A 21361-nucleotide genomic window follows, 5' to 3' on the forward strand; every position below is an offset into this window, starting at 1 on the left:
TATGAAGTTTTCATTGTTTTATGAACAATTCATACTGCTTTTGAAGATTTCTGTCAGGTTAAGTTGGTTGGTCATTATTTTGCCTTCATAGCAGCTTTTTTTTTTTTTTAAAGATTTTATTTATTTATTTGACAGACAGAGATCACAAGTAGGCAGAGGCAGGAGGGAGGGGGTGGGGGGAGACAGGCTCCCCGCTGAGCAGAGAGCCCAATGCGGGGCTCGATCCCAGGACCCTGAGATCATGACCTGAGCCAAAGGCAGAGGCTTTAACCCATGGAGCCACCCAGGCGCCCCATCCATAGCAGCTTTTAAAAATATTAGAATTGCAGACACCTGAGGTCATGATATGAGTCTTTTTAGTAATAGATTTAATATTCAGAAACATATTTTAAAATCAGTATTCCAAACCCTCAAGGGCTATGTACCTCAGTGAAAGGAGTGCTAGAAAAGTACCATTTACTTGCTCAAGAGGTCAGTAAGGAAGATTGTCTCTGCAAGGAGCTTGAGCCAATGCTTTGAGAGTGTTAAAAGTCTGATTTATAAGCTCCTTTATATAGTTATAGATATTCAAGCTGAGAAATCAACATAAAAATTGATCTAAAGATGGTGATAGTTCTTGGGACCTGGCCCAACCCTTTCTACCTAGAATTTCCATAGATATAGACATAGATATAGATCCACTGAAGGTGGTCTTCCAAAATTTTAAAACAACAGCAAATGAAATCCACTGTGAGACTCAGCAGGTATAGCAAGACTCCTAAGAACTTCAGAAAATTGTATAACCTGCTGGAGAGTCTAAAATTAATATGTTAAAGTGATTAAAGACATATATGGAGATATCAAACTTATGAAAAGAAGAAAATGCTATCTTTTAAAGAGGTATTTATTAAATTTATTTTTAAGTAATTTCTCTGCTCAGTGTGAGACTCAAACTCACAACCCCGAGACAAGAGTTGCATGTTCTACCAGCCAGATGCCCCCAAGATGCCTTTTTTTTTTTCCCCCAAAAAGAACCTCTAAGAGTGCCAAGGCGGCTCAGTTACTTAAGCATCTAACTCTTGGTTTCAGCTCAGGTCATGATCTCAGGGTTGTGAGATTAAGCCCCACGTTAGGCTCCACGCTCAGCGCAGAGTCTACTTACGATTCTCTCCCTCTCCCTTTGTCCTTCCCTATCCCAACTCACTCTCTCTCTCTTTCAAAAAAAAAAAAAAAGTTAAAAAGAGAACTTCTAGAAATGAAAAACAGACACTGAAAAGAAAATTTCAGTAGAGGGGTTAAATAGCAGATTTGACACTACTGAAGAACTAGCTAGCAAACCGTAAGGTAGAGCTGAGGAAATATCCAGAATTCACAGAGCTCAAAAAGCAAAATACGAAAGGATAATTTAGTCACAGAGATGGAGAGTAAAATGAAACATTACAACATACACTTAATAAGCATTTCACTAGTAGAAACTAGAAAGAATGGGAGAGACAATATTCAAAATTATAATAGCTGGCAGTTTTTTTACAGTTGTGAAAGACAAGTCCTTGTATGTTAGAAGCATAAATCAAAAAGAAAGTTATACCTATGTAAATTTTAATGAAAGATCAGAACATTAATGGCAAAGAAAAGAATTTAATTGCAACCTGTAATGGAACACTAGTTAGACTGGCAGCAGATTTCTCATTAGCAAATAGATGCCAGAAGACAAGTTGGATATCTATGTCCTTAGTGTTCTGAAGTAATTTGCTACCCTATAATTCTACTTCCATCACTGTTGAGAAGTAAAGTTAAAATTAAGAAATTTCCAGACCAGTAATGACTAAGAGTTTACCTTCTGAACACCATCACCGAAGGCGGTATACTAAGGGATGTATTTCAGGAAGAAGGGAATTGAACCCAAAAGGAAGAAATGGGGTATAAAAAAAGGATTGCTGAGCAAAAATCGGTTAAAATGTTGGCAAATAATTATTAACTGTGAAAAATAGTGTAAAATCATTGACTCAACAGTGCTATTGTTAAGACATATCTTTCCTTCATTTACATAGCATCAGGTAAGAACAAAACAACGAGAATTAAACCATGACACAATTAATCATGGCACTGATTAATCTGTTAAACTAAATTCCCTTTCCTTTGAAATTTCTTTTATCTAGTCAAAGGAATATGGCAGTTGCCTTCACGTGAATTTCTTTGACTGTGATAGGGAATCCTTTTGTACATATCTTAGCAAAGCTTCGTTAACTTGTGGATAGCTCATAATAGAAAAAAGTCAATAAATAACTAAAATTCAATAAACCAAAAAATAACAGTATAACCATATTACTGAGAAATACAGATGTAACTAGAAGAAATAGCTAGAAGAGTCAAAAGTAGTTACCTTTCAGAATGGGACTATGAGATTTTTTATAGCTTGTAAGACTCTTTGATTCACTGTTAACTGTGTATGTGTGAAACTTCACTTAAAATAGCACGTGAGACAATGATCACCAAAGGAAAAATACTAGTAATAATACTGACTCTTATTTACCTAGTAGTGAAACTTCAAAATATATAAAACAACATTTGACAAAATTATACATTGACAAGTTTTTCTCTCCTAAGACTCAAGCAAGTAAGAGTATGGGAGATTTAAGTAAGGTAATAAAGTTAATCTATTCTGTATACACAATTAGATTATCTTTTCAATTTTCATTGATATTGGATCATTTGTAAAAAATCAACTATTTAGAGTGCACAGAGTCATAAAGCAAATTTAAATAAAGATCCAAGAAGTAATATACAAATTCCATTCTCTGACCATAATAAAATTAGAAGTCAGTAACCAAAAGATAATCATTACTGCCTGTATATTTTGAGATTAAACCAAACACACTTGTAAGCAGTTTCTGACTCAAAAAAGAAATCACAATGGAAATTACATAGTATTTAGAAATGCATACATTGAAAACACAATATAAACTTGTAAAACACATCCAGAGCATCACTTACAGGGCTGTTTGTAGCCTGAATGCGTATTTTAATCAGCTACACATCCAAATGCAGAAATTTTTAAATGTAGCAGTTTAACAAAACAGAACAAGGGGCGCCTGGGTGGCTCAGTGGGTTAAAGCCTCTGCCTTTGGCTCAGGTCATGTTCCCAGGGTCCTGGGATCGAACTGTGCATTGGGCTCTCTGCTCAGCAGGGAGCCTGCTTCCTCCTCTCTCTTTCTGCCTGCCTCTCAGCCTACTTGTGATCTCTGTCTGTCAAATAAATAAATAAAATCTTTAAAAAAAAATAAAAATAAAACAGAAAAATAAAATAGAGCAAAAATTAAGTAGAAATTAGAAAGCAAAAATACACTTATTGATAACTGGATGGTTGCCTATGAACTAAAGGAAGAAAATATTTTAAATTGTAAGGGAAGAAAAAAATAAAATTAATAGAGAAAATACTGCATTGCTCCTGGCTCAGAGAAATGTTGTTATATATTAAAAATGGCAGGGGTGGGGCAGCCAGGTGGCTCAGTGGGTTAAGCCTCTACCTTCCACTCAGGTCACGATCTCAGGGACCTGGGATTGAGCCCCTCATTCGGCTCTCTGCTCAGCAGGGAGCCTGCTTCCCCCCCCCCCGCCTACTTGTGATCTCTCTCTCTCTCTCTCTCTCTCTCTGTCAAATAAATAAAATCTTTAAAAAAAAAAAAAAAATGGGAGGGGCACCTGGGTGGCTCAGTCAGTTAAGCGTCTGTGTTCACCTCAGGTCATGATCCCAGGGTCCTGGGATTGAGCCCCACATGGGGCTCCCTGCTCAGCAGGGAGTCTACTTCTTCTCCCTCTCCTGCTGCCCCTCCCCCAGCTTGCGCACTCACCATGCGGTCTCTCTCTCAAATGAATAAATAAAAAATATTTTTTTAAAAATGGCAATATTCCCTAAATTAACATATAGATTGAATGTAGCCTCCATTGACATCCTTGGGAAAATGTGTCTTTAGAACTGAAGTCTAGTCATTCTAACTTACTTGAAAATATTGCAAAGTATAAACATTACAGCATTAGAAGTAAAAATAAAAAAACAAGCCCCATGGACAAAACAGGCCTCAAAAATATAAACTGCTATAGGACTTGGAGGTGTAAGTTACAAACCAAGGATAATTTAAAGGTGAAAGAGTCACCTTTCATGAATTTTCTAGGGCATTGAGGAAAATGGACTTAGGTCTTTTGTCCCAGTTAGGGATAAGAGATTAATTTAAGACTATTTATGAAAACAGTATTTTCAGAGATCAGTTGTTTGTCACCATAATAGCTATTCTGAAATGTGTTAATATAAAAAGAAAAGCAGCAAAGAAAGAATACACATAGTTGTTAAACTAATCCATGTTGAGTCATGAGCACTTGTTATACTAATTTTGCTTACTTTGCTTACTTGTATGTTTGAAACTTCCCACAATTTTTTTAATGAAAGTAAAGAATGGGGAAAATATGTAGTATGTTTAACTGAAAAAAATTTTATCGAAAAATAAATGCTTATATATATATACATACATATATATAAGTTATATATATATATACACATATATACATATATATAAGTTCCATAAGCATATATATATGTATAAAAGTTCCATAACCACATTCCATTTATTCAATATTAAAAGGAGATCAACAGGGAGACAAGTAAATATTGGTAGTAAATCTTTACACAGAAAAACCTGCAGCTTTGTTGCTAGTTAGGAATAAAACTAACAGGAAAGCATTGCTCTGTGCTTATTAAGCTAGAAAAAGATTATAAAACCTTATATTAGCTAGATTACTCATTTCTGTACTCGGTAGTGACTGTATCTTCCTAGAGGGAAAACTAGCAATAGACAGTATTTATAAAATTATTCACTCACTTTACCTAGTCTGTGGGATACACAAGTGTCTGAGACATTAGTGAATGCTACTATAGAATAGAATTTCTTCTCTAAAATGCTGTAAATTTAGGTGACCCTCCCAAATATAGGTGGCCTTTTCAGCCCTTTAATTGTTCTATAACAACCAGCAATAAACACATACTACAGGTCAGGCAGTTTCCACGCTTTCAGTCCTCCCAGCTTGAGGAGGGTAGCTTCTATTACTGCATCTTAGAGATGGGGGAACTCAGTCTTTGCAGAGTGAAGTGATTTTCCCCACATCACGCATTAATAATGAGCTCACTCAGGATTTGAGCCCAGGCAGTCTTACTTCAAACCCCCTGCTTTTTGAATCATTTCTCCAAACTCCCTCTCAAAATGAAAGCCATGTATCAAGTAGTTGACTTTCCTGTGTAGGGCCATTTAATTGCTTCAGGATAGCTACTACTAATATTACAGCTTCATTTTAGTATAGATTCTAGATGGTTTTGACCATAATGCTGATGGGAATAAGCAGTGAAACAGATCTTCTGATATATAACTGATGACATTGTAAATAGGTACAGCCTTTTTTGGAAAGCATTTTGGCAGCATATTTCAGGAGCCATAAAATGCTCATATTTTTTGACCTAGTTAATGCCACTTCTGGGAATCCTCTAAAGAAATAGTCTAATATGGAAAAAACCGTAAGCACTAAAGTGATCACCACAGCCATGTTTGTAATAGAGCAACTGGAAGCAACCCTAAATGTTCATCAGTAAAGGAATGATTAAACACACCATGGTATATTTACTTAGGCAGCCAATAAAAATGAAGTGTGATGCAACATAGACAAAGAAAACACAGTCATCTTGAGCTTTCAAAGCAGCATACAGCTGTATGTTCACTAAAATTACAGCTTTTACAAATAAGAAAAAAGACGGAGGGGCGCCTGGCTTGGTCAGGTAAGCTTCTGCTGTTGACTCAGTTCACGGTCTTGGGGTCCAGGAATCAAGCCCTGTATCTGGCTCCCTGTTCAGTGGGGAGACTGCTTTTCCTTCTGCCCCTTACCCCGCTCACGTTCTCTCTCACACACACTATCACTCAAATAAATAAATAAAATCTTTGAAAAAGAAGATGGCATAGAACAATGGTTGTGGGTGATTATTTTTCTTTCTGCTATTTTTCAGGCTTTTTGTAATACAGATTTATTCCTAGTTTTAAGATTTAAGTCACATGATTACTTAATGTTTTTGTGTATTCATCTCCTAACCCTCACTAGATTATAAGCTGCGTGTTTAAAAAGAGCATCACTTGACACAGGCGAACTTCAAGCACCTTGCAGGTGCCTCATTTGCTGGTTGCGTGAACCTCGGCCAGTCAGTCAGTCTCAGCTGACTCATTTGACCCCTGAAGTGAGCAGTGCAATTTGCAAGACATGAGTGGAATCTTTGGAGTGAGGAGACCTTGCTGTATGTCTTTGGCTCTTAGACAAGTGGCTCAAACTTTGTAAAGCTCGATTTCCTCATCCATAAAAATGGAGCTAGTGAGATCAAGGTCTGGCACCCCTTTAGTAGAGGCTCTGAAAATGTTCCTTCCATTCAGTCACAGCCCTTACAAAGTGTTCCTCACCTTTCTTTATCCTTACATGACAAGAGCAAATACAAAGTCTTCAGCTAACTCCTTTTGAGCAGCAGCTTTTACATGTCCATCTTCTGGCACAACTTGTTATCTATAATTTAGAGTTAAGGATGAAGGACAAAAAGCTTTGTCATTCAGCGTGACCCAAAAAATTTTAAAGTTTTGTTTTAGTCTTTTTTTCTTCCAACTGTACAAGTGTAGGTAAATGGTCATTGTCAAACATTTGGAAAACACAGAAAGCTGGAAGAAGAAAATTATAATCTTTCCACCTAGAAGTAACCATTATACATTTCATTTTATTTCTTCTTAATTTTTTCTGAATATCTGATTTTTTAAAAAGATAAATAGAGGAAATCTCTTATTAGAACATTTGTTATGTTTGGGGCAAGTTTAATATGATGTTTGTATTTGTTTTCAGATAGTTTACCTTCAGTAGGTTACTCTTATATAGGGATAAAGACCAAGCTAGCAATAAGGAAACAGATGGAGGATGGGGGTAGGGATAGCTCTGTCTTAATTAGTAGGACAGTTTGGTTTTTTTTTCTGTATTTCTGATACCTGTCAAAGAATGAACTTAGGTAAAGTCTAGCTACCCAAATCATGCTTCCTGGACTTTTTTTTAGGACAGTTACAATTTTAAATAGCTTGTGATGTTTTCTTCACAAGTTATCCTGTACCTTTTCAGACTATGAGCTGTGAATTTTGGTTTGGAAAATATAGTCATCATACATAAACTTGGGATAAAGAAAAAGCTTACAGAATAACCACAATTTCTTGGCTCTTGTCCTTATCATTTTTAGAACATGCAATTTTAAAAAATTATCAGTCCCTGTAATATCCTCTGGAAAAAAGGAGGAAATTTACCCAGTGACAGAACGAACAGAGCAGCAAAAACCTAGAAAGACAGCCTGAGCTACTGTGGCCATGTGGGGCCAGGCATTGATGTCACATTACCCTGACTTGTGTTGGACTTAAATCAGAAAGAGAGAATGTACTTGTTGGACTTAAATCAGAAAGGGAGAATGTACTTGTTGAGGGATTGAGAGCATTGATCCCTCCGTTTTCTGGACTTTGCTTGCAAGGGAGGCTTCTACAGGATGACTTTAAGAGTAGGGGAAAAGGTCTTTTCCCTCTTTCATTTCTTTTCTTCAGAGCAGCAATAGAATTATGAAAGGTGACAGGGTACATCCCATATAAATAATTTTCAGTGTGGCATATCTGTCATTCCCACTACATCGAGGAGGACATGAGAAATGTTCGAGGTCAGTGTATTGTCTTGCCTCATCACTCTCCTTTGAATATGCCACTGTGGCTTGTGCCCCTTTGACTTCTGAGGCCTGCTGCCCCAGGCAAGAGACTCTTGATTGGTTGGGAGTAGGTGTCCCTCATTCCTGTTTAAGTATCTGCACATCAGGGAAGTCACTTGTCCTTTTGAGTCATTTCTTCTGACAAAGATGGGCCATAACTCCTTACTGATACTTGGCTTATTAACCCTTTCCAGTCACTTCCTCTTTGAGGAAAATCACTTGACCTCTTCACAGGAGAAAAGCTAACCTATAGCACTGTTTGAGGATCCAGCTTGGAACCTAATGGACCTCTATAGCTTAAGGCAGTACTTAGGTACATTGGGACAGTGGGGATTTGGAAGTGTCCTGTGAGGGATTGGGAGCAGGGGCAGATAATTAAACCCTGTAAACTTTCTACTTAGAATAATTTTGGTCCCTCCAAAAGTGTGCTTGCCTGAGATAGAACTCGGTGTCCTATGAAAAATTATGACATGAGCCTTTTGAACTGCTGAGGGAAGTAGTAGCCAGAAGCTGCAAAGAAAGTTAGCTGAATTTACACACTGTTCTTATAAGAGAAGTGATCAGTTTTACTTAATTCACTGGACTCTTTAGACTTTTTCTATAATTGATTATTGTTAAAAATGATTTAATTTTTTTCAGTATTGCCTGTCGGGGCACCCGACCTTACCGTGCAATGTGCTCAAATTCAAATCAACTACCATTATGTTGGACTGTGGACTGGACATGACTTCCACTCTCAATTTCCTTCCTTTGCCGCTTGTTCAGAGGTATGTGCTGCTTCATCTGGGACAAAATGAGCTTTAGTTTGTTGAAAAATGGTGCTGCTTAGCATAAAGATTACCAGTACCTTGTGTGTTGTCCTTAGTTTACTTTGTTCACTTAAAAATGTTCTTCATCAGAATTATTTCTTTGGCTGGGTTGATGGAAAGTGTTGTATTGATTTATTGATTGACTTCTTTATTATAACTTCTTCTGAGCATCTGTAAAATGTTCCTGCAACTGCTCTGTGCAAGTGAGGTCATGTATATTTCATCTTTCTTGCTAATTCATGTAAGAGCTGATAAATGGTCAACTGATGAGCCCAAGAATTGAATTTTAGAATCATTTAACTGCCTTTGCAGGGACTTGACATCATAGAGCCTGACATTTCTTTTTGATAAGTATCTATGTGTTATTTTCATAATAGTTATAGATATCATGGAATCATATATGAAGCCAAAGTCCTTGTCTTAAAACAGATTACCCAAAACCTATAGTCACCACTGTTTACTCTTACTATGACTTTGTCTAAAAAATTGTTTTCTCAGCTTGCTGCTAATTGAAAACAGCAATTTGTAAGAGAGGTGGGTAACTTACAGAAGCAAATATATTCCCAGTAACAAAAAGTATTTTCACATAGGAGAGACAGAAAAGCTATCTAAAGCAGATTTAAGAGCTTAAAAGCATAGCAACCTGGGCAAACCATCTAATATATCTCATTCATTTCTGAAGACATCACTGTGTGTAATGATTATTCATAATGATAATCTTGTAGAGAAAGTATAATTAAAACTCAGCCTTTGATTTTTTTTCTGAGATAAGGGACACAATAAGGTGAAGGGGACAGAAAGAATTCAGAGATAATTTCAGATTACATTTTATGCAAAGCTGATAAAATTCAGTTATCACACACAACACTTAGAAATACATTTATTATCCACAGATATTATCTGTCTATATATATAATTACAGTTGCTTCAGAAACTGTAGGTATCATATTTCTGTAAAAAATGACTGATAGGTTATTTCTTACTGAAAAAGTCTGATATTATTGTCTGGTTCCCTCCAGAGATTACAGTTTTAATTTATTTTGTGTCTATTAAGAATCTGCACTGTGCTGGACCAGAGGATACAGACGTGAATAAGACAACTTTCCTTTCCTCATGGAGCTTTTATTCTGTTGGGAAGGAAGTATTCCACAGCCAAAGACTTCATTACACTTGTTTTAAGAGAACAACTACATGCTTGTGATAATTTCTAAAAAAAAATTTTAAATAAGGTATTACGAGAGTTTCCAAAAGGGGGCCTGCACACTCTGCAAGGTCATGAGTTATCTTGCTGCTCCAGTCCTGAACTGGGCAGACAGTTCTAGCTGCATATTTTCCCTTTCCTGTTCATTCTTGTCTTTACCTAATTCTTTATTCTCACTAACTCAGCATTGGAATCCACTTCCACTCTCTTCCCCTTATCATTGTTCTTCTGTCAGAGGGAAGTTACGCTAGTGGGATGATTGGCAGCCCATATATATAGTTCCTTACAAAAAGTATTTTCTGTTGCTCAGGCCAGAAACTTTAGAGATGCTCTTGGCTAAAACAGTACCCCCAGTCTCTCCCTAACCCCGTGTCCTGCTTTATTTTTCTTCCTGGTACTTACCATTACATTGTATATATGTATTTACTTTATATATTATTTAGTTTCTCCTCTAGAAGTTTTTTAAGGGCAGGGATTTTTTCTGTTCCCTTCACTGAATACCCAGTGCCTAAAATAGTTCTTGGCATGTAGTAGCTACTCAGTTAAGATATGTCATATGAATGAATCCTTTTATCTTCTCCAGATTCCAACCCTTCTTAATAGCAGTTTAGCTCTTAATTGTAATCTTTTCTTTATCTTGAACCTTTTCATCTTGATTCACTTCTTCCCATTTAATTATGCTCGGTTATTTCTAACTTAGTATTTAAAAAAATTTTTTTAACCTTCTCTGGACTACACTTTCCCCTTCAGCATTACTGACTCCTCTCCAGTCTGTGGTTTGCCCATATCACATATCAGAACACTGCTCTCTAGAGTCACAAATGACTTCTATGTCACTAGATGCAGTGACACAGTTCTCATCCCACTTGGCCCTTTGGCAGAACTGTCCTCCATCATCATGCATTTCTGCTTTTCCTCTTTTCTGACTCTTCTTTTCTATCTGCTTTGGAGATTGACCTTTCTCTAACAATAGTCATATATCAGAATTCTTCAATATCCAGTGCTTGGCCATCAGATTCTCCATCAAGGGAATTTCCTAAGTGCTCAGGGCTTTGATAATCATCTAAATAATAACCTACAAATGTGTATCTTTAGTTAATAATGCTCTTCTGAGTTCCAGATTCATGTATCCAAAATGCCTGCTGAGTTTCTTTCTCTCCTTGGATGTGGCTTTGAAGGTTCTTCAAAACTCAGCATGCCCCAAACTGAGCCCATGAGAAGACTTCATTCAGAAGAGGAGAGAAAACCCTCCCAGACCTAGGTTTCCTCCACAGTGTACCCTATCTTAGTGACTGGCATGCTGATATGAAAGCGAGAAAACTGGGAGATAACTTAGATATGCCACTCTTTCTCATTGCCCGTATCCAATCTTATATGAAGCCTTGTTATTTTTACCTTCTTAAAGACCCTGGAATCCAGTCATTTCTCTTTAGTCCTGCTGTAGGCATGACCATCTTTATAGGCATTACTGTCAAGGCCTCCTAGTCAGTTTCTTCAGTTCTGAACCTGCCCTTGTCTGAATCCAGAGCCATTTTTGTGTAACCTTTTTATTTGAAATCATTTCAGATGTACAGAGAAGTTGCAAGAATAGTACAAACAACTCCCAGTTACCCTGGTTAATATTTTATCACATGTACTTTATCACTTTCTCTTGATATGTATGCATGCATACAATTTTTCTGACTCATTTGAAGGATTTACCTTTACTGCTTAAATACTTGAGGGCCTATTTGCTAAGAAAAAGGAAATTATTTTACATTACCACAGTACACTAATCAAAATCAGTGAATCAAAATAACTCGCACTGACACTGTGCTAGTATCTAAACTGTATAACTTTTTCATATTTCCCAAGTTAGTCCAATTCTTATTTCACTATAATGCCTTTTATAGCAAAAAAGAATAGCAGTACTGGTCCAGGATCCAGTCCAGGTCACAGATTGCATTTAGTTGTCCCGTCTTTAGTCTCCATTAATCTGGAAGAGTTTCGCAGTCTCTTTATGATCTTGTCATTTTTAGGAGTATGGGTTAATTAATTTATATAATGTCTTTCAGTTTGGGTTTGTCTGATGTCTCCTCATGTTTAGGTTGGGGTTATTTTGATAGGAATACCGCACAAATACTCGTATATATTATCAGAGTGTACATTATGTCCATTTTCTTCAGAATCATCTTTTAGAAATATACATCTAATCTTGTCTCTCACCTCTTTAAAACCTTTCAGTGGTTTTCATTGCTCTCGGGATAAATACCAAGTTCATCTTGGCATATTATGGTTTATGCTTACCCCTGTAGTATCTCACGTTTTATTTCCTTTCAGTTTCAGAGAAATCCTGTCTCCTGCTCGGGAGCAGTCCCGCAAATTTTTCCTTCAGCCATAAAGGCTCTTTTCCCCCTCCTGCAAACCCCCTTCCCGTAGACTACTTAGCAAGAGCCTTTATGCCTCCAGTTTCTATATAGGAAGGATCTAGACATAGCGTCTGATTGGATGTGGTGAGAGAGGGTAAATGGGCCTCTTCTTTTTTTTTATCAAAGATTTTACTTTTTTATTTGACTGAGAGACAGCGAGAGAAGGAACACAAGCAGGGGGAGTGGGAGAGGAAGAAGCAGGCTCTGAGATCATGACCTGAGTGGAAGCCAGATACTTAAGGACTGAGCCACCCAGGCATCCTAAATGGGCCTCTTCTTGAAACTTCATTTGAATAAACTTTTATGTAAGATGTCCAGGACAAAGGTTGGTCAGAATGACTTGGAGGAAAATATGGGCCTTGTAGTTGTCTTTCTCTCTTCACTCCAAACCCTGCCCTTTGACTTAGTTTCCCCTTTAATTTAGAACTGTCCAAATCTCAATCATCATAGACCCAGAGAAGTCTTTTGATGGCCTTGACCAGTCCCTCTTTAGGGAACTTTGGACTAGACTGCATCATCATTTTTAACATCTGGTGCTCTTTTTGTGTGATTACTCAGAAGGACAGGTATGTTGTGTTCATGGTCACATCACCAGTACCTACATGCCTGACACATAAAGAAAGATTCATTACTGAATAAGTGAAAGTGAACACCTCATTCTCCTGCAGTACTATTATTACCACATGTTGAGGCTATTGCCTCCCTGTTCCCTCTTTATGGAAAACCTCCTCTACCTTCACCTCCTAATTCCTATTCCCAGCTCTCCCACAGCACCCCACGCTGTCAAAGGTGCCCTTTCTGTATGAACCCATAACACTTCTGCTTACCCCATCATAGCTTTTATTTTATTCTGTTGTGATTGCTTTTTACCATCTCCCTGTACTAAAGTGCACACTCCTGAAACTCAAGGATTATTTTACGTACTGTCATATCCTTGCACTTTGTATACTTTGTTCAGAGTAAGCTTTTACAAGTATTTTTTGAATGAATAAATGTAGTCATGCCTCTTACATTCTTTTAATGCATTTCAAAGTAAGAAGCTGGAAAAATGAAAAGTTAAAAGAGGAAATGAGTTGCATATCATGTTTGTTCTACCTTCTATTATTTTTTTAGGCTATAGATTACTTTTAAATGCCTTAGGTTATTTATTTACTTATGGGAATATTTTATCTATTTTTAAAAAAAATAAGTGGGAAAGGGGATTTAGTAGTATAGATATAAGTCACGGAGATGAATAGTACTGCATAAGGAATATAGTCATTAATATTGTAATAACGTATGGTGACTACAGTTATCGTAGTGAGCATTTAGTAATGTATAGAATTGTTGAATCACTATGCTGTATACCTAAATCTAATGCTGTATGTCAACTGTACTTTAATAGTATAAAATAAATAGCAGATCTTGTATATATGTGTTTTTGACTGTAACATTTTTAATGGCACTTTTCCCTAAGAAATTATTGTTAGTAAGAGATGGAAAGATGTCTTATCCATAATCATAATTTTTCTAATATATTCACCTACCATATTTTATTTTATTTTATTTATTGTGTTATGTTAGTCACCATACAGTACATCACTAGATTTTGATGCACTGTTCCAAGATTCATTGTTTGCATATAACACCCAGTGCTCCATGCAGCACGTGCCCTCCTTAATACCTATCAGCGGGCTCACCCATCCCCTCATTCCCTTTACCTCTAAAACCCTCAGCCTATTTCTCGGAGTCCACTAGGAGATGGAAGGATGTATCATCTATAATCATAATTTTTCTAATATCTTCACCTCCCATTTTTTATTTAAGTAGATTTCTGTGGAGACTTCTGTCTCCTAATTTTAAAAAATTCACACAGTTGAAGGCCCCTGGGTGGTGCCATCTGCTAAGCATCCAACTCTTGGTTTCGGCTCACATCATGATCTCAGAGTGGTGAGATCAATCCCCATATCAGCTCCACACTGGGTGTGGAGGCTGCTTAAGATTCTCTCCCTCTCCTTTTGCCCCCTCCAGCCCCCATGTGCACATGCACACTTGCACACTCGCTCTCTTAAAAAAAAAAGTACACAGTCACATTCTGTAATACTAAGTGCAATGTAATAAATCCCTTCCCCTTTGGTAGCTTAAAGTATACAGACTCTATGATGTAGTCATTAACTGAGTAGAACTCAGTCATCAAATATTTTTATCTCTGTTGTCAGCATCCCTTTGCCATTGGTGACATGTTTCTGTGGCACTTCATCTGTGGCACTATTGTTATAACATGGTCATTGCTCTTCTTTGAGCAATCAGTCCCATCGACTGGCAGTCTCTCAAATCCAGAATAACTACAGGTGTTTTGTAGAAGGCTTTGGTGTTATTTTAAAAAGCGCTTAACAAGAACTAAAACTACAGTATCTAAGGGGCTCCTGGCTGGTTCAGTTGGAGGAGCATGTGACTCTCACCTCAGGGTTGTAAGTTAACAGCTCTACGTTGGCTGTAGAGATTACTTAAAAATAAAATCTTTAGGGCACCTGGGTGGCTCAGTGGGTTAAGCCTCTGCCTTCAGCTCAGGTCATGATCTCAGGGTCCTGGGATCGAGCCCCACATCAGGCTCTCTGCTCGGTGGGGAGCCTGCATCCCCCTCTCTCTCTGCCTGCCTCTCTGCGTACTTGTGATCTCTCTCTCTGTCAAATAAATAAATAAAATCTTTAAAAAAAAAATAAATAAAATCTTTAAAAACAAAACAAACCTACAGCATCTGACAATTTTGCTTTTTAAAAACTTATTGTCTGATAAGCAGTGTAGCATTCTAATCATTGGTTGGTAGACAGCTAACTGAATCAGTCATCTGTAATTTGAAGGCTGATTTGTGGGTGTATGATAGGGAACAGACAGAATACATGTCCTGTGATCCAGTTCTCTTTATAAAGGGAAGTGGATATTTACAGTCTTCCTTTAGAGAATTAGTGTGCATGAAATGAGAACAGTATTCACGTTGTTTTGTCATTAAACTTTCATTTGAGTGCTTGGTTTTTTTATTTGATCTGACAGTAAATATATTTTTCAACAAGTCTGGAAGTGAAGACATACATATAAGTATGAAATGAGATGGGAATTAAACAGTTAATGATAGAATATTTTTCTGAGAGGCTAGAGCAGAAAGCTCCCAGAGTTTAAAAAACAAGTTTATCAGGTATAACTTATACAAACCAAATTTATTCTGCTACTGGTAGTTTTCATTCCCAAGTATGAAATCCAAAATTCTCACTTTTTGATAAATAAAAAGCAAAATGTAAATAGAGAATAGAGGCAAGGGATCTGTGGGACTTCATTATCCTTATATTCGTACAACTTTTCTATAAGTTTGGAGTTATGTCAAACTTAAAAGTTATCCCCCAAATTCCTATTTTTTTTCTAAAATTAGATGAATATGTATTTTATGCAAGTTTTTAACCTTCCTTGAAGATTAGAAAATAGTCACAATATTTATGTTTTTTTTTTTAAGATTTCATTTATTTATTTGAGAGAGCAAGCGAGCGAGCACAAACAGGCAGAGCAGCAGGCAGAGGGAGAGGAGAAACAGACTCCCCACTAAGAAGGGAGCCCAACACGGGGCTCGGCCTGAGCCCAAGGCAGGCACTTAACCGACTGAGCCACCCAGGCACCCCAATATTTATATTTCTATTTGACTTTCATACCCTTTCATCTAACTACAAAGTCAGAACTTGATAAAAAACTATTTTGGCAAGAGGATGAGGGACTGTATACTAACTTAATTTCTGATATGGAGTCTTTTAGTCCCACGCCATTACTTTTCCCTTACTTTTTACTTTACAAACTAATTTTGGGATGAAGTGCTAACATCCTCTTGCCATCCAGCTTGTACTTCCGATGTGCCTTTCTTCACATAACACCTTGGTCATTAAGTTTTTCTTTTTATCAGCATTTTTTCCCCTAAGCTATTTGCATTTTCAGCCTTCAGCATAATTCTAGTCAACTAATAGCATACACTCAAATCCTGAGATTGCCAGAAGTGAATGATTTCTGAATCTGGACTTTTTTAATGTAACATATACGTTAAATTAGCCTCATCTTCTAGAAATTATTCTACCAACGTATGCTGTCATTTTGTAATACTTAGGAGAACTAGGTTTATTTTTCAGAATTAGAAACCCAAGCCACAAGTGAGAAGTGACTAATATCTTTATAAGCAGTGAATCCAGAATGTGGACTTGACTGAAATTCAGGTATTTTTATTTGCCTTGAATTCAGGCTGATAAGCAGCTAAGTGTTCTTGTCAGAGCACCTGACCCCGGCTGCGTCTATTTTCTCATCCACAATGTGATGATCCCGTTCAGCCCTCCCCTCAGGCTTGTTGTCAAGCACAAGCCAGGGGAAGTCACTGGGAAACGATAAAATGTTCTAGTGTCTCATCTTTCTTTTTTCTCTTTATTATTCTGCATAGGAGTCTTTTAATTTTCCCAATTTAGTGCTAAACTACTTGTCATTTTAATGTTCCGTCGCTGCATAATTCTTAAGCTTGTTACAACATGGTTATTTTTCATCTTTTCGATTAGTATTTTGGGTGGACATTGCTGCCAGCAATTTCAGACTCTTTTTAACTTTATGGAGATGATACAGTCACCATGAAATCACTGAGGACTATAATCTATTTAGGATAATTTAATCTTTTGTTTTGCAGTCCCAGGCTGTCTAATCTTCCTGGCTGGTCCCTAAAGGATGGAAATGCTTTCTTGGACAAGGTAATAATAACTGAGGCATATCTACACCCAGTGGAAGCCATCTTGTCATACCAGAGCCACCCAATAGTAATGTAGTGGATGGGCTCATTTTTTTTCCTTTGTATTCTCTGAAAATTCCCAAGATCCATGTAGGGTCTTCAGTACTTGATGATTATTTTTAAGAGCCTTTTAGGGAATCTCAGTGTTCAGATTCAGGTCCAATTTGCTCGTGTGTAAAAATCTAAGAACTTCTGCTGCAAATACATTTTATCACCACAGAAAGAAAACTATTATTTTTAGAATTGCAATGAGAGTTTCAAAGGTAATGCCTATAGAGACTTCCATCCAGTTCGTTCTATTTTCAGGCTGTTACTGACTCCATGACGGGAAGGAGTAAAACTTTTTTTAAAAAACAACTTTAAAATCCTCAAGAATGTGAGTTTTAAACTGCTTCCGTCAGCAGTTAGGTAAAGTAGGGCTTTGAGAAAAGTTTGGTTCTCACTCTTTGGGTGAAGAGAGGCCGTGGAAGGAGGGCAGTGTCATCATCTGATCAGATCACTCTGGCTGCCATTGGAGAACAGACTGCAAAGCTGGTGTTTAACTTTCCAGGCAATGTGTTCTTGAGGAAGTAGGAAGGGAAACATGTTCTTGGGTAAATTTAGGTAGAGGGCCTTCTAAACTATGAGCAGTCATCTTCTCATTCCAGCCTTTCCCAGTAGCCCAGAATGGACAGCCTTATATAGGTCATGAAAAAAGAGCATAGTTCTAGGAATCTAGGATTTCGGATTTTATTGTGACGAGTCACTGACTAGGCCTACAGTAAATGACTTAAATTACTTTTTTCTTTGAGGCTGTTAAATTTTTGACATTAGATTGTCTTCACAGTGATTCCTTCTTCAGATCAGTTTTTAGGCAGTTAATTTATAAAGAGAGACCAGAGGTATAAAAAAATGTTAAAACAATCATCTAGTTGCATTTTCTACTAAAAAGATCAGAGGTAAAAGAAGGTTAAGAACGTTAAAGGTAAAGCTCATCCATGCTGTTCTTAGTCCTCTAAATCATTCTTTCTGTCTCAAATTTCACAATTGAAAGACTGAAGAAATTTAAAGATCCTTAAAAAGAATCATCCATGTAAGGCATTTCCTTCTAATAACAGGTATTATTAAATAAAGAGTTGCTCTTCTTACAGAATTAATTTCTGTAACTGCACTCCAACCTCCAATGTAGGGCAAATGCATAATTTGAAGCCAGATTTCCCTCCTAGCTAACTGTAAAATTATGTGACATTCAGGAACCTGTGCACCTGATTTCAGCCTAACTCTCCTGCTGGCTGTAAATCATTGTTCCCTGAGAAAGACTCAGAAGCATCCCATTACCGGTGCATTGTGAGCGAAAATGACTTGCATGTGTATGTGGGAGCATTTCATTAGAAGGGAGTGGTGAATAAAATACAGAGACACCGTAAGTGCGTGGAATGGCAAATATGCTTCTCCAGGCCAGGAAGGATGAGAGCCTCAGAGGAGGCTTGTCACGTGAGGTGGACATGCCCTGATGTGTAGCATTATGGGGAAGAAGATTACATAGGCAATTTAAGACCAGGCAGGACTTTGAAATTTCCATGATTTGTCTTTAATCATATTTAGCCTCATCCTGAGGGAGTTGGGAGTCTTTTCCCATTAAACATAATTGCTCTTTTGTTTTTTGCTAGCAGGTACATTGTAATTAAGAACTGTTTTCAGTCCATTTTTGGCTCAGTCTTTCACTGTTTAAATGGTAGTCCTGTAAGAAGAGGAATCTGTTTATTATAGCAGAAGGCAAGGGGAGGAAGTCTTCTGTCAGGGTTCTGATATAAGACTTGTAAAATTCAAAAGGAAAATCACACATAGTTAATACCCTAATTTCAGATAAAGATTGAGAGTGGAACCATGCAGACTCTAAAATATAAAGACACATATATAGAATATATAGACATACGTGTTCATTGATTAATGAAAACATGATGGAACAAAACTCTAACAGTATTTTTCTTTTTCTGAAAAGAGCAAACTGTCAACCAAACACTGACTTTCTGGTTTCCTTATAATGTCTTAGAAAACTTTAACCTTAATGATCAAAAAACATCCTCCACAGATTTCAGTGTAAAGTATGAGTGAGGGAAGACAACACTTCTAGTGGCCTTCGGGAAGCACTGTAGCAGCCCCTGTTGGCGGCCCTCTCATGCCTCTTCTCTGCATTGCTCTGTCATAATTTCAGATGCCAGTACCTGTATGAGTCTGCCAGAGAGATTTTCCCCGTGAAGCTGCATGAAATGTAGGAGCTGCCATGTAAATATCCCCTATCACTTGCCCCTGAGAATGGTGACTCCAAGATGTATGTTTTATACCATTTCTTCGAGTTCTCAATGGGAATAAGTCCCAGCTATGTGCAGTGGCATGTAGCTCAGTAACATACCATTGTCACCCCTCTTCCTTTCCCCTTATCACTTGCCTGTCTTCCAGCTCTTTTCTCAGCAATTCCCTGTTAGCTCGTACTCACCCTTTTCTTGAGATCTGTTAGGGAGGGAATCCAAACTAAGGCATATTAAATATCGTAGGTCCCAAGCAGAGTGGGAATTGTAGTATATCTCTTTCTATATAAGTATACTTTTTTCTTTTGAATGAATGCATTTGGTTTACAATCCCAAATAAATTATACGCTCCGCAAGGACAAAGATTATATGCACAGAGGTGATGGCGATCATGGTTGTTTAATCCCTACCCTCTACTCTTAATCTACCTCCTTGTTTGCCCTTGCCCCTCAAACCTTGGTAGGAGGAGGAAAAGGCTGTAAGTCATTTGTCTGGGGCCAAGACTCCTAAGGTGATTGCATAACAACATCACTAGAAATGCTTGGCCTCATACCCAGATTTCTGTTCCCTTGGGTCTTAGATGGGGACCCAGGAATGTTTATTTCCATCCGAGTTCCCAGATTATTCTGGTATTGCTAGTATGAGCTGCATAACTGTGCTGGAAACTCATGATGCAGTGCTGGAAAGCACTGCATCATGAGTTAGAAAGCAGCATATGTCCACACATGCCTTAAAGAGGCATGTACATTTAGAGAATGTACATTCAAATTCTGAGTTAGCCACCAACCAGCGTTTTAAGGCACTTAGCCTCCCTGAGCCTAAACAGGAAAACAGTTGACCTGAGTAACCTTCCGGCTGCCCTCCAACTTTCTGGAAGTCTGTGATTCTTCATGGAAAGTTTGATTTGGGAATGAAGTTTCTTTGGTGCTGTGTCTGTTGGATATCTCTTCTAGAATTTTTTCCTTTTTGTACCTTTTAGGAGCTAAAAGAATGCTCAGGTCATGTATTTGTGGATTCCGTGCCTGAATTCTGCCTGCCAGAGGTAAGATGAAAGTGATTCTTGTTGTAGAAACAAAGCATCTCTCTCAAAATGAAATCAAGAAATAATTTTAAGGGGCTTATTAGCTTTCTGTTTTCAAATTGAAATGAATCTGTTATTCTGGCACAGTATTATGCAACTAAAATATAATCATTTAGGAGCTTTTTATATTATCTGTAAGAAATTTAACTCTCCTTTTTGTATTCCTTGCTCCTTCTACAATCCCCACTGACACTTTGTACCAGGGCATAGTTTTGAGCAAGGTACAGAAATAACTCAAGTCTTTCAGTTTTGTAATTATATGCCTGTGCCTTAGATTAGCTGTACTTTTTGTAGTCTTACTTACAGTAGGTAATTGGGAATTGCTGTTATTCAGCCAATACAGTAAACTGTAAAAATTCTTGCTGACTTGAAATAGCATATCAAATATTGCTTGAAGTTCACAGATTCTGAATTGAGCCATGGATACCTATTGCTTACATATTATTATCACAGTGAGACTTGTTATAAGAGTCTGGGGCCAGTTTTATCATTTTAGAGGAAATGAAGATCAGTTTCCATTCATGTTAAAGGCATTTAATCCCAGCTGACAGTCCTCATCTCTAGAGCGGTGTAGATGGCATTCTCAACAGACAGTTAACGTATAGGGAGGCGAGGTTCCTGAGGAAATCCACAAGAGAAGCTACCATCCTGTCTTTTCCATGCACCCAGTGGATTACAGTGCTTGTAGGAGATGCTTTCACAGTTCAATGCCAAAAGAAAATTTGGAGTACTTTTTCCCCTATTTTTGTACTCTCTTCCTGCCTCTTTTTCCATTTCAGTGCTCTCTGTAGATAAACTTTTTTTCTTCGAAGTATGTTTATGTGCCCTTTTGGGATAGTGGAACGAAAGAGAGGAAAGATACAGTAATTGAGGTGGCAGTTAAGGTAACAAGTTTGAGATAAAGTCATAAGAATAAGGGTGAAGGTAAAGCGTTACCAAGAGTCCTGAGCTCTTCCTAACTGCTATTCAAATCTTTTGTCCCCTTCATCTGTCATTTAGGAATTGATGGGGCAG

General features: G+C 37.5%; 1 protein-coding gene across 1 annotated transcript in view; it reads left to right on the forward strand.

Moving 5' to 3' along the window:
- Nucleotides 1–21361, forward strand: part of INTS9 (integrator complex subunit 9) — a 102255-nt gene that overhangs the window by 25222 nt on the left and 55672 nt on the right. The window contains exons 2-4 of the mRNA XM_080795429.1: nt 8420–8547; nt 16880–16940; nt 20246–20308. Of these exons, the coding sequence (XP_080651555.1) occupies nt 8420–8547; nt 16880–16940; nt 20246–20308 (252 nt within the window). The remainder of the gene's footprint in view (nt 1–8419; nt 8548–16879; nt 16941–20245; nt 20309–21361) is intronic.

The sequence above is a fragment of the Martes martes genome (genome assembly GCF_963455335.1).
Source record: "Martes martes genome assembly, chromosome: 2".
In the NCBI taxonomy this organism is placed as follows: Eukaryota; Metazoa; Chordata; class Mammalia; order Carnivora; family Mustelidae; genus Martes; species Martes martes.